This window comes from Pimephales promelas, chromosome 8 (assembly GCF_988280905.1).
Source record: "Pimephales promelas chromosome 8, fPimPro1.hap1.1, whole genome shotgun sequence".
Classification (NCBI taxonomy): Eukaryota; Metazoa; Chordata; class Actinopteri; order Cypriniformes; family Leuciscidae; genus Pimephales; species Pimephales promelas.
In genome coordinates this window covers 19,149,878-19,164,447 of record NC_142776.1, presented here as the reverse complement: position 1 = coordinate 19,164,447, position 14,570 = coordinate 19,149,878, and the positions used below count along the sequence as shown (strand labels likewise).

General features: G+C 37.1%; 1 protein-coding gene across 2 annotated transcripts in view; it reads right to left on the bottom strand.

The window, feature by feature from the left end:
* The window catches only part of tgfbr3 (transforming growth factor, beta receptor III), a 141,256-nt gene that overhangs the window by 29,727 nt on the left and 96,959 nt on the right, over window positions 1-14,570 (bottom strand). Inside the window, exons 5-7 of one of the 2 annotated variants that reach the window (XM_039691532.2) lie at window positions 7,290-7,473; window positions 4,180-4,342; window positions 1,366-1,516 (exon numbers count right to left, since the gene is read on the bottom strand). In XM_039691532.2, coding sequence (XP_039547466.2) covers window positions 1,366-1,516; window positions 4,180-4,342; window positions 7,290-7,473 — 498 coding nt within the window. The remainder of the gene's footprint in view (window positions 1-1,365; window positions 1,517-4,179; window positions 4,343-7,289; window positions 7,474-14,570) is intronic. The other variant, XM_039691533.2, reaches the window with a different exon arrangement.

Here is a 14,570-nt window from a genome sequence, read left to right as displayed (position 1 = left end):
GTTCTCCTTTTCCCATCACCAATTACAGTAGTTGTCATGGTCACTCATTTACGGTCACACCTGTTAGTCTTTGAGTTGATAATCATTGTGTATTTAAGTTCCTAATTTCCTTTCCTGGAGTATTGTTTGTGATATGCACATTGTTTGTTTGTGCTTGGATTATAAACTACATTTATATTCCAGCGTCGTCGTCTTGCCTTGAGCGTAGACTAAGCGTGACGGTACTATTTTGGTGTTTATCTTTGTGTATGCAGTGAGAGATCAGTTTGTAAAGGAATTGCATTGCATTTGTATATAAAGTACTGTAGTCTACATTACACTTTTCCAGCTTAGAAAAAATATATATAAATGATCATGTAAACACATTAAAACTCTTAAACTAATGTGTCTTATTCTAACGACAGTGTGGATTTTTTCCTTATAAGCAGCACATAAAAATGCACAAATATTTAGCAATAAATTACACACAGTGTGTGCGCAAGAGCTGTGCAGTGTAGTGACAGTTTCAGTGCTGTGAATGTTATGCTGTGCTATCTGAAACCAGCAGACAGACGCTCTCATAATTCATTTTCTGAAGTGTCAGGCCAATGCTACAATAAAAACACTCCAAAGGCTCTGGCTGAAGAAAAACTCACTCACTCCTTCTGTTATTACTCCACCTGCTATCCTTTGCTCAGCCTTTTCACACAGTTTGAAGAGTAAGCATTACGTATAGTTTAACGTCAAAAATAAAAAAAAAAATCAGGTAACGCTTCCTTTTACAGTACAGCACTTACAGTGTACTTACCTAGAAAGTACTGGCTAATATAAGGTAAGTACATGGAACAGGGGTAGGTTCAGGGTTAGTACTAGTTATTACCTAGTAATTGTAGTTACTAAAATAAGTACATAGTATTTACATGGGTAACTGGACTGTAAAAGGAAGCGTTACCAAAAATCATATCGTTCAAACTTTTGGAATCATCACTATGGTTTTTATTTTTTTATTTTTTATTCATTTTTTTTTTTTTTAAGAAGAATTAGATACTTTTATTTAGCAAGGACATACAGTATTCACTTGATCAAAATAAATAACAGAATTTCAATTGTTCTTTAAACATTTTTTTCATAATCCTGAAAAAATACAGTGTATTATGGTTTCCACACTTAATTAAGCAGCACAACCATTTTTACCTGTGATAATAATAATAAAAGGTTTCTTGAGTACTGAATTAACATGTTAGAATGATTTCTGAAGGAACATGTGACAAGTGTTGTTTATACATAATGTACCTGCATATCCCTCATGACCATTGTTTTGGTTTTTTGTTGTTGTTGTTTTTTTTTTCACATATTGCATATGGCTAAAAAATGTAAACATCATACCACAATGTCCAGTTTGCCTTTGATGCTGTGGGCTTTGATTACCCAATTCACCGACTTCTCACATTTCAGAAGCAACACAATGTCACGATGGAGTGGGGCGTCACCATCCAGCGGCCTTAAATCCACGATCACATCCACTTGGAATGCACTACTTGGAGAGAGAGAGAGAGAGAGAGAGAGAGAGAGAGAGAGAGAGAGAGAGAGAGAGAGAGAGAGAGAGAGAGAGAGAGAGAGAGAGAGAGAGAGAGAGAGAGAGAGAGAGAGAGAGAGAGAGAGAGAGAGAGAGAGAGAGAGAGGGGGGGGACAGGAGAGAGAAGAAATGGAAGGAAGGCCATAAGAATCTTGAAAAATTTTAACTTCAGCTTTAACATGCTTTCCGTCTGGCCAATTGATTAAAAAACTGGATAGTTTCCTAGAAAACAAAGCTGGACACATGTGAAACAGACCACATAACGCAGTGCTGGCATCCATCATGATGCTTGCATATCTTTAGATCTGTTTTTCATTTTTTAAGTCACTATTAGGCAACAGTGAGTGATATTGTTGTGGGCGGAGACAGTTTTACCCTGCAGAGTTTTCCAATATCAACAATACCCCAGTTCCTGCCTATTTCCAAATAAACTGTACAAAACCGGAGGAAACACAGTCACAACCTAAAATTACAAATACAGAGAGACAAGCACGTACATTTACACACAAAAGCAAACACACCCATCCATGAACACTTATATACACACACATGTATACTGTATATATATATATATATATATATATATACACACACACGCACCATGCTATACTTAACACACCCACATGGACAAACATATCCTGCACAGTATGCTGCTCAGCAACAAAATTATTCGTATCAATTTTTACATTTTTTTTACATTAAATTGTTGTCTGGTGAGGCCTTCAGGCCTTCAACAGCAGATTAAATGATATACACTGCTGTTCTTCTTTTCTTTTTTTTAATTAGAGAAAAAAATAAATGGTCTGTTTTTTGCATTGTAAAATTACAAAAACCAATGTAAAAAATGTATAAATAAATAAATTAAAAAAATAACGACTTTTCAACTATTCATTTCCTTCTGTGTTGGCCTTGAGATTTCATGTAGTGAAACTACACAAAGCTTCCAGGTTCATAACTTTTCTGTCTCATTACTTTTAGGCCGGCCAGTTTCGATCCCTTAAGAAGCCTATGGAAGAGTGATCCAGCTCTCAGGTTTAATCAAAAATATCTTAATTTGTGTTCCGAAGATGAACGAAAGTCTTACGGGGTTGGAACAACATGAGGGTGAGTAATTACTGACAGAATTTTCATTTTTGGGTGAACTAACCCTTTAATGACTGGTCGACCAGTGCATCTCTTAATTTAATTTCTTAATCGGTCCTTGTATTTAATTTTTTTGAAGTAAATAAATAAAATCCTACTGACCCCAAACTTTTGAAGAATAGTGTACATTTCCCATTATTTAATGCACTTTTGTTTTTAATACCAAGTTCAGTCATGAAACCATAATGCTGATTGGCTGTCTTGTCGCCGGTTTTGCAGCTAATCAACTGCCTCATGTACATAGCTTGTACATAGAAGTTGCAGAGGGACTTTGCTGACAGTTATCCAAATTCTCACAGACTGCAGTCTGATAACCTTCAGCTAATAACGCTAATGTGACTGAGACATCCCTTATGAAAAACAACTAAAGGAATCTTGTAGTATTTTAGGACAAAATATTACAGTAACGTTAATCCTATATGAATACTATAGTATTTTGGGACATAGCCTAGAAGTATAGAGGTATTAAAGAACATCACAGAAGTATTATACACTACTATAGAATACTAATATAGGATTACTATAGTTCTTTTTCGTAAGGGATGTAAAGTCAGACAAATCTGGCCCACTGCCTAATACGAGTTAAACATCTACTACTATATCACACAGGGACCTCTACTCACACAGTAATCTACAGTAATAAGATATGATTAATTTTGCCATTTTGTCCTCCTATCCGGTTCTGTATGTATGTAAGAAAGGCTGTAGAACTTCAATTTATAATTTGTTAGTTTATTGGTCGTACAGAAAACGACACAGCAACTCTTCGGCATGATTGTCCCATGTATTTCAATGAGCGCCAAGGCAATGTTTTCCCCCACGGGCTAAATTCACACCACGTGACGGGGCGTTCCCGGGGGCGTTCCCAGACCAACCGACTGTATCTATATCAGCTTACGAGGGAAACGGAGGCGGAGTAGTGGTGCTTCGGGGTGGTGGATATGATTCGGGAGAGGTCCGTGCACCTACCGATCAGAGTGCGCACTGACACAGAGTAAAGCCTTTATACTCGAAGACACAGCACGAGTGGGAAAAAATGACAAGTTGATCGTTTCGCCACAGCTTTTTTGTAACAGCGCGCGCGGCGCCGGCCGCATCCGAGGATGAACGACTTAAAACCGAATATGTCCGAGCTTGCTCTGACCGTCGCAACTCTGTCGTCATTATGTTAAGCCCGCCCGCCGACTCTATACACGATGTGATTGGCCCTACCAGAGTTGAGTTTTTCCAGCTAAAATGTCTATAGAGAGTTGCTAGACCACACTTTGCTGCAAAATAATTGTTGCTGCCGCTAGGGTGCGTCTAGATTTCTAGGCTACTAAAAAGCTGTCTTATAAAGAGAAAATTATATAAATAAATAATATAATTAAGTAATGTGAATATGACTGTATTTTACCGCTGTATTACAGAAACTTCCAGAAACGTTTACAGAAATATCTTAATCCTTGACTTGTACAACAGAACAACAGTCTTCTCCTCACCTGCTGGAGTTTGGTGCCTGGAGTTCAATGATGTGGACCTCCTGGTCATGATCAGGACCTGAGAGAACACACCCTGTGGATGGCTGGGGCTGGACGTAGCTGGCCAGGTAGTTCAGAGAAAGGAACTTGTTATCAATCTTACAGGTCTCGGAGAAGACGGGGTCTGAAACAAATTTGAAAAATGTTTAGGCCAAGCGCTGATAGAAACTTTTAGAAAAAAGTTTCTGATAGAAAGAAGTAGAAGTAGCTGATAGAAAGTTTGGCTGACAAATATTTAACAAACATTTAGTTACAGTCCTGTCATTATATATTTAGTATAAAAGCACTGGAACGTTTCGCAGTTTGTATCACTTGACTTTTCTGTGTTTCAGACCACTGTACATGAGCAGTAATAGAAGCAGACTGGAGATGAACATTTTTTAGGAGTGGTCAAAGATATTTGAATGATTTGGAAAGCCTCTTATACTCACCAAGGCTGCATTTAGTTATCGAAAATACAATAAAACAGTAATATAGGAAAATATGACTGTCATGACCCCAGCCTGTGTCCCCATGTTGTGTGAGGATGTCCTGTCTTGCGCCATGTTTTGTAGTTTTTCCATGTTGATTAGTCTACCCAGGTGTATCTTGTTAGTTCCCTTGGTTACCCTCATGTGTTCCCATGACCATGTTCCCTTGTTAGCTCGTTTAATAATTGCCCTTGTGTTTCTTTTGTGGTTGGCCAGTTGTTTGATACAATATGCTCATGTCGTGAGATTCCCTGTTTGTCCTGGATCTCTTGGTTTGTTTTGTTAATAAAGTAGATTCTCTCTTCGCTTCATTACTGCTTCAGCATTACATTTACAATTTAAAATAATAAGTTTCTTTATTATTATATTTTAAAATTTTAAAGCTGCATTTTAAGCAGGCATTACTCTAGTCTTCAGTGTCACATGATTCTAATTCTAATATACTGAATTTGGTGGTCAGGAAACTTTTCTAATTATCAACTTTGAAAACAGTTGTGATGCTTAATATATTTGTGAAAAAAAAATGGATTGAAGAAATTAAAAAAAAAAAATGTCAAAAGAACATTTCCTTGAAACCGAAACCTTTTGTAACAAAGTAACACTCTTTCCCGTCACTCTTGATCGATTTAACATATCCTTGTTGAATAAAAGTATTCATTCCTTTAGAAAAAAAGTACTTACTGACCTGAAACTTTTAAACAGTAGCGTAAAATTTAATTAGTTGCACATTTACTCAAAATTACCCACCCAAAAAAAAAAAAAAAAAAAAAGCATTCATTGACAAACCTTTCAGTGAAAATTGGAACTGTCAAAGTAGGGAGACACTTCTGACCGACCAATAGGACATGATTGCCAGTCAATGTTTATAATCTTGGAAACGGCCAAATACTAGCACTTTAATCACTTTAAATCCATCATAATTCAATAATAAAACACAGCCTGACCTGATCTGTCCTGTTGCAGATTAATTACTTTAACTACAAAAAAAAAAAAAAAAAAAAAATCCTCTCCACTCTTGAACACTGTTTTCTTTGCTCCTCCACAAAAGAGATGATGGCTCTTCTCTTTGCCCCAGAGAAACAGAAGACAGATGCTTCCTTATTTGGCTATTACGTTTTTGGACAAAGCGCAAGTGTGATGAGTGTCAACTCCTCATGTAAGGCTGGCATCTCTTACTGTCTGCTCTTCCTGGCTCTTTGAGGTTCTGGGGGGGGGGAAGAGGGTTGCCTGTTCTTTACAGCAAACAGATCGGAAGCATGTCCGCTCTCATGCGGAGCTACAAAGGGTTGAGATAGAGTAGAAGGCCAGAACTCTCCTGTAGAGGTAAACACAGCCTTTTGAGTCACTGCCAAACCTCAAACTCAAACACCGCTGGGCCAAATGTTTTACGGGACTGACTGAAACAAGCTTGGAGACTGGAAAAGCATACTTTGCATGATGCGGTCATTCCTCTCTTCCAGTGCTAGAATCTCGTGTTCTTTTACGGACTGAAACACGAGCACCAGCAGTTTAACCGGGCAACCTGACAGCTGATAGATACTGAAGTCAGACGTACGTGTTGCTGGTTTGGTCTTAGAACTCAGCGGGGGAAACACGATCGAGCCCTGGGTGAAACACACAGCAGGATCTGTCCTTTTCTTCTTTCTTTAAACGATCCCTGCGGCTTGCTGCGCTAATGGCACGCATTTGCAAGTATCTGTTTCTGCTTTCCCTGTTTCATGCTCTCAACGAGTAAACAACAAACTATTTGAATGTGACAGCCCCGTCTGACTCAAAGATCATTTCAAAGTCCAAGTTAAACCCCCCTAACCGTTTCCGTTGAGAATAAGCCAAGTCATGTCATTGGACAGATGGCTAAGATACTTTCTTAGAAGAATTCTGGTACTGCTATAAATTTGGACTTTCTGTTTTGGGCTCTATTTTCTTTTATGCTTCTTCTATACCCTCCCTGCCAAACTTTCCATTTGTTCATTGCCTTTTTCCTCTAGGTTTGCTCCTTCTCCCTCATCCTTCCCTTTTTAAAAAAGAACTGTTGTGAAAGGCTTCGGATTTGGAAAAGGGCCCATACGAACAAGATGGCAGTCAGGGCTTTCATCTGAAACTCTTCCCGTATGTTTACTTGGCCTTTCCATCAATTCTGTATCTCGCGGCTGCTTATGGGCCTGACATGCAAGCAAATCAACTGATTAGGAATGAAAGACAGAGAAAGCCCACAGATTTCGCCATGTTGTATTTAAATGAAACCGAATGTTGCCCAGTGGAATGACTTGAGGTGGCTTCACTGGGATTTGCATTATTACCCATGGGTCCAGTAACTAAACACAGTCAATAGGCACCATTTGTAGTTCAATAGGCACCATTGAGAGTGAATTAGCATGTGCAGGGCCATGATTGAAGATCAGAGGTAATGGCACAACATTTAATTTAGTCCAAATAAACTGTAACTAAGTACATTTATTTATTTATTTATTCACAAAAAATTCTGATTTTAAAAAAAGTGTCAGATGATCATAAAAAAATATCAATGACAGTTTTAAAACAAACAAAAAAAAAAGATTTTGAGGGATAGGTAAAACATTGTGCATGCTCAGAGATACATACCCTCTCCAACCTTGATGTAGATTTCATGGGTCATCTTGAGCTCGCTGAAAGAGGTAACAGCACGGTAGCGTTGATGGGCCCAGGAAAGCAGGTGTTCATTGCCATAAGGAAGGTTTTCCATTTTCACCTCACATGACTCAGAGAAATTTCCAGCCTCAAAATGCACATCAGATCCCTCTGCAACCTAAGACAAAATCAACAAAATAAAACAGTTCATGTATTGTCTGTCACAGTGTTGTTAAATTCTTAAAGGGATACTCCCCTTTTTTTTGGAAATAGGCTCATTTTACCACTCCCCCAGAGTTAAACAGTTGAGTTTTACCGTTTTCGAATGCATTCAGCCGATTTTCTGATATTTAAAGAATATCAGCAAACAGACAGTTTCTGGTCTCATTGACTTCCATAGTAGGAAAAAAATATACTATGGAAGTCAATGAGACCAGAAACTGTCTGGTTACTGATATTCTTCTAAATATTTGAAAATCGGCTGAATGGATTCCAAAACAGTAAAAACTGTTTAACTCTGGGGTAGTGGTAAAATAAGCCAATTCCAAAAAAAAAAAAAAAAGTGGAGTATCCCTTTAATTCTGATTGGTTGATGGATTCTAACTAAACAAGTGCAGTAGTTACAGGTTTGATAACTCCAGTTCTATATCACTTTGACTTCACTTTGGTTTTTGTCAACACGATAATTCAGAAGTACGCATGATTTTTAACAATCGTATTACAAAGGGGCTGTTTACACCTGGCCACTTTATGCGTTTTCTCAGATCTGATTTATCAAAACGATTCCATTTATACCTGGTCGCATAAATGTGTTTTTACAAAACGGATATAAATCCGATCTTCAATTCCCGCTATATGCAGATTTAATGGAGTTAGTTTTAGTTTGTACGTTGGCTCGATGAATGCTCAGTCAGCTGCGGTAATGCGTGTTGCAGTTGCGGCGTCATATCTGACTATAACATGACATATAGCCAATATAATACGCTGTCACACATTTATTTTTAGCATTTTTGGGAGGAGTAAAATTCACATGTGGTTTCAACAACCAGATGCATTTACACTTGTCCAGTTTCGTCTGGAACGTGGCCCAGACCACCTCCTGAATCGGTTTGAGTGATCGGATTCAAATGCGTTCCGGAGGGCATTTACACCTAGTATTTTCACGATCGGATAGCTATCCGATCACAGAAAACGCATGAAGTGGCCAGGTGTAAACAGACACAAAGAGAAAGTGGCAGATTTTTTCTGTGGGAGCTACACTGATGTACAATACAAACCCCTTTTGTTAACTGGTGGAGCGTTTTCCCCCCCTTGAGAGTTCAAGAAACAAAGATCTCTCTGTCGATGAAGACATGCCCATAAACCTCAGAGCTGTATTGATATGCACATCCCATTTCACAGGGAGAACATATGAGGTAATAAAGTTTAAGGGCAAGACTGCAGATTGCGAGAGGAAAGGAAAAAGAGTATCACAACAGGCCTTTCCAAAATTGAACCTTCCACACGATCTTTGCCAAAACACATCTTTAACACTCTGTCCTGATGGTTTTCTGAAAGCCTTTTTGAATGTGTGCTGTGCACCATATGTTTACACATGGTCCTCTAACACAATAAGGTGTCAGCTTTCCACTGTTTATATAACCCACTGCAGTGCATCAGAGGAGATGGGCAGGAGGTACAATAGAGAGCTAACGGATGAGATTAGCCTTATAGACAACATATGTACACACTTTCACACATACAAAAGCAATGCAGACCATCAAAGTCAGACTTTACGGGGATCAAATACTTTGTCATGCATTATGCAGACTCAGCAGAGTGTGCATATTGAACCCATAATAGTACATCTGCCAAAATATAAATATAATATTAATATGGCAACAATTTAGCATTCTGTGGTTTCAAATGGTTAGCATTAATAAAGTTTCATTTTAAGTCCTAACTTTAATGTTTAGCATAACGTGATTCTTTACATGCACAGATCTTTTGTCTACGTGTATGAATAAATTAAAACTGATTGCAGATTGCGAACACACTGTTTGTAGGTACAGATCTGCATCACATGTACACATACAATATCTGTGCATTTAAAGATCGGATAAAAGTATGTAGCAAAGATTGGTGGGAGAGATATGTCCTGCTGGAATTCACAGTTTTGGAATGTACAGATTCAGGATAACATGACATGTTTTTTTGGGCAATGGCTTTTATTAAAGAAAACACGGCTCTTGCAGAAAATACAATAAGAGCCCCTCTACCCCAATAATATGTGTTTTATGTTTATTTATAAAAACACATTTAAAAGTGATTAGTTATTCTGCAAAGACACACACTGCCTTGTGCATATATGCAAGTTGACACCAGTTAAAATGTATAGGTTTACAAACCAATTATTCTTAGTGTAACAAATTATTTTCAAATATGCGCCTTCTGAATATGCTTCTTCAAATCACATAAAAGTTTAATTTCAAATCCAAATTTCTCTGGTGTTTTTATTGTAGAACTTTTAGCTATCATTCTGATTATAAACAGATTATTATTCTACATGCAAACATAATTGGAGTAGTGTTAGTCTTGTAGTGGACAGGAGAAATAACACAGTATGTACACTTCACAGCTGCCATAGCAACTCTGGGGAGTCTTGTCAGCTTCTGCCAGCTAACCTTTCATCCAGGATACTCTAAATACAGTACGTGTTATGTGCTTGATTTCCTTCAAATGCTGTGTTTAAAGAATGAGTTGCAAATTATAGAAATTACAGAGAATTAAAGCAAGCTTTAATGTGAGCAAAATGTGGTAAGAAAAAGTAAATGTGTTTAAGTTTCATTTGATTGCTGGCAAAAGTGTGTACGCTCTTGAAAATGTATAAAGCATTGCGTTGTGAGTTTCTCTGCATGTCGTCTTGCTTGACTTGGGCGGACTTTGCTCTGAAAGTCCTCCCTTTTGGCTCCAAATGGACCCTGGGTCCACATGCTCCATTTCAGAGGGATAAACATTCACATATGTTGAAAAACTCTCCGTACAGCTCCACACAGCCAAGCACACGGTCTAGACAGCCCAGACTCATTACATTTCCATGCTTGTGAGGGTTTTTTTTTTCCATTTATTTCTCTCTCTCACTCTCCCTAAGGTGTTCTGTGCTGGCAAACCCAATTAAATCATTATATCACAACACAGCTATGATGGACCCCATACGAGCTGTGCAGAGAGAGCCAGAAAGCCAATCTGAACCACAGCCAGAGACCTGTGTACTATTGTGCGGTGACAGACAGAAGAGGTGGAGTGAGGGAGAAGGAGAGATAAAGAGAGGTATATGACGTGCTGAATGAGCTGAGATCTTTCCTGGTGCACGGAACAGCACCATGAGGAACATCTGCTTGACCTCTGGACAGCTCCCAAGGCAAACGCCCCATCCTTGCCAGGAGTGATAAATTTCAAAAAGAAAAAGAAAAAAACATGAGAAAGGCATAGAGGCCGTCGAAGAATTTTGGTCTCGGTTGAAGGTTATTTTTAGGGTTCCTCTGTATAGTAGGCCGTGTGTAAAACTGTTCAGGCTGCATTTATTTGATAAAAATTCAGTAAAAAAAAAGAAATTAGAAAACAAAATGTACTTATATAATGCATTATAAAAGTGTTTTTAATAGGCCTACATGAATTATGCCTTGTAATGCACCTTATAATGCATTTAATGGTCTCATGAATAATTATGATCACACTTATAAAACTTTATAATACACCTTTAGAAAGTCAATCTAAAGGTGAAATTGAATAAAAGTGATTTGTAACATGTGTAACTAAGGATTATGTGAATATTATACTGCCTTTTATAACTTTAGATACAATTATTCAGATTAAAATCATGTTAACACGCATTATTTACATTCTGTGGCTGAAATACTGCAATATTTTTGATGTTCACCTGCTTCTTGGCTCTATTTAATCTGATTGTAAGTGTCTCAGCTCTGCTTTCATCACTTTATTAAAAAATGAAGGACATTTTTATTTATTTTTTTGCATTAAACAGTTACAAGTGCAGTTGATTGAGATCAATTTTGAACATTCCTTTAAAAAGAGGAGAGTAGAGGAGAGGAGAGGAGTTGGGGCTTCTTTTTGCAAGCCCAACTAAGCACAGAGGAGTTTATCGATTTAATTGCGGGAATAGGGCTGTAATTAGTCTCGAGGAATTAGAAGGAAAAGTCTAAAAACTAAATTAGCTCCAGGCTTTGGGAAGAGTTTCAAACCTCAAGAATTTCTAAAGGGAATATGAAAGCAATAAACCCATTCTGGAGTTCAGCCAGACCCCTAGCCCCCAAACCCAAACCATCTTCATCCTTTCCAAAGCCATCAAACTTAATGCCAGCATACAGATGGGTATACGTGTTTTTAAAAGATTATAGCATGTAATAAAAAGGAGTCTTACTTATAGTAAAGACATCAAAAGTACAAGTTATATGACTGTCATCAGAAGCATGTGGCCTTCAAATGTGTATGAATTATTTACTTTTTTAAAAAACGGTTAGTTCGAAACCTTGAATCTGATTGGTCAAGAGCTGTGCTTTATTCACGATAAAACACCCAACGGTTCTATTGATCGCTGCGCAACACTGCGGTTCTATGTTGTTTTTATTTGAGCTTTCATGCATTTTACACATTGGAACGTTGTTGCTGTTCACGCTCTATTTTTTTCTAACAGAAGGAAGGTTTTTAGTGATTTTACTTCAAGAAAGTTGCACTAATACATTGTTTTTTATGTTAATATTGTGTGGAAACCATTTTATAAAAGCAATAAGGTACTCGAGGCAAGTGCTGTATCTAGGGTGACCACCCGTCCCGCTTTGCACTTCTACTGCACAGCATTTTCACCTCTTGTCCCGCACGTCGCATATTGAGGAAATGTCCCGCATTTTCATCAGTCTATTAGTTTTTAATATTATATTAAGAAAACGTGCATGCGTTCTTTTGCTTTTTTTAAGAAAGCATTCTACTTATTACTTTTGCTGCGTAGTTTGCAGCGCTTCGTCATAAGTACAAATACAACAGCTGTGTTTTAGCCATAGACTATCCAATGGTTGAAAAAAAGGAGTAAACACGGTCACTCGTTGGTTGTGACGGCTCTCAATCAAAATGTGGACCGGTGATTCGTTTCATATATGTTCCCTGTCGGAAAACAAATGGATAATTAGGTAAATTAAAATTTTAATTTAACGGAATTTATCTGTTGTTGTTTAACCTGCAGTGGTTGTTTTAATTCACATCCTTTCTAAAAATATGAACGTTTTTGGTTTTGTTTTTTAATATATTCTTAATATATGACTGTCTATCTAATTTCATGTTGTTTTATTATTTGTTTATTGTTTATTTTGTTGGATTTTTGTTGGACTTCGTCAGAACTGTTTCTAAAATATTTATATACACGATTCCTGCTGCCTTTGGGCTCAGTGATGCTGAATTTAAATGACTTTTTTTTGGGGGGGGAAAAAAAGATTTTTTTTCAGGAAGGGACTAAAGAACAAATCATTTTTATCAGCTGAAAGGCAGAATATAAATGTTTTTATCATCAAGTTAGCTAGACATTATATAACAGTTTCAGGGTATGTTTTAGTGTTGGTAACATGTCCCACATTGTCCCACACAAACTTGTAATTGTCCCACATTTGGTTTGTTTGATGGTGGTCACCCTAGCTGTATCGTGAATAAGTAACAGCTGAAGGGGTTGCAGGCACTCCGCTACGCGCCATGCCTAACAACGCCCTCAGGCGTTACTTATTCACGATACAGCACAGCCTCTCGTACCTTATTGCTTACATAATGACTACCATCATAAATAATAAACTCATTGAGTTTAATTTAATATATATTTTTTTCCAAATAAATAAAATTGTTAAATGGTTCCAACAGATTTTTCTGTGGAACCAAAATTAGTACACATAACCATACAATTTTAATGGTATTGGTACGGACTACTGGAATTTTTGTATCTTTCCTGACAACCCTATATACACAAGAAAAAACAACAAAAAAAAACAACAACAACAACAACAAAAAAAAACACATAATTTTAGGATCGCTCAATGCAGGGTTTCAATACATTTTCAGTTATTACAATATATTTGGGGCTAAACAAAATGTCACTTCACCTAACTCACACAATCGACTCCTGGTGACATGCAAAGCTTGACACTTTGACTTCGTTTGGAACTATTTCTGTTGGCAAAGAAAGAATATACAAACTAATGTGCAAAATAGTGAATGTGAGTGAGGCAATATTAATATGAACTTCTTGTTTATATAATTGTTGTATAAAAGGACATGTGCATACAACAGTAGAAACTTGGCATTATCATGTAAATATCATGGTACAAATATATGACACAGACATTCAAAACCATAAAATATATTTGTACCATAAAAACTATGCAAATCATGTACTTGAAAATGATGCACATAAAAAAAAAAATATTTGAGGTAATAATGACTTCAGAGGGATTACAGAGTGAAAGGTAAGTAAGAACACAGTGGAGTTACTATAAAACAGAGAACAATTAAAAGACAAGTTTCTCTTTAATGGTGTGTCTCATGAATGATGTCTGCAAGCTGCTGCTCACCTTTATTGAGCATAATCAGTGGTGTGTGTTAATAGCTGAATCTCCAAGTGAGAGACAGTAAACCTCAGGCTGTAAACCCTCATCTCAATCTAAATTACAAGCAGTGTTGTGCAAGTTACTTCCAAACTGTAATACATTAGGTATTACTTGTTACTGTTATTTAAAAGTAATTCATTACCTTACAATATTACTGTCCCAGAATTGTAATGCGTTACATTACTCATGTATTACTTTTGAGTTACTTTCACCAAAATAACTAAGTAGAACTTAACTTTTGGGCTGTAACGATATGCAATATGAAACCGAAATCGCGATTCGCCACATCCACGAACCTACAGAATCGCGACACACCTCTTCCAACTCCAGCGTTATTCTCCTTACCGTCCATATCCAATGCTGCCTTATCTTTAAATTAGGCTATTAGTATTATTTGAAGTTAATATTATAAAATACGTAGACCTACACCACAAAACTAGTTGAGGATAAATTATTTCAAATTGGGGAAGTCCAGCATTATGGACATGACATTTGCAGTCAAAACTTGAAATACAAATTCTCAGAAAATACATGTATTGAAAATATACTTCCTTAAAGGACTCCAGACATTAGACAAATATCAGTTTATGTTTTATTTTTAATATTAGAGAAAAGACACACATTCATGCGTGAC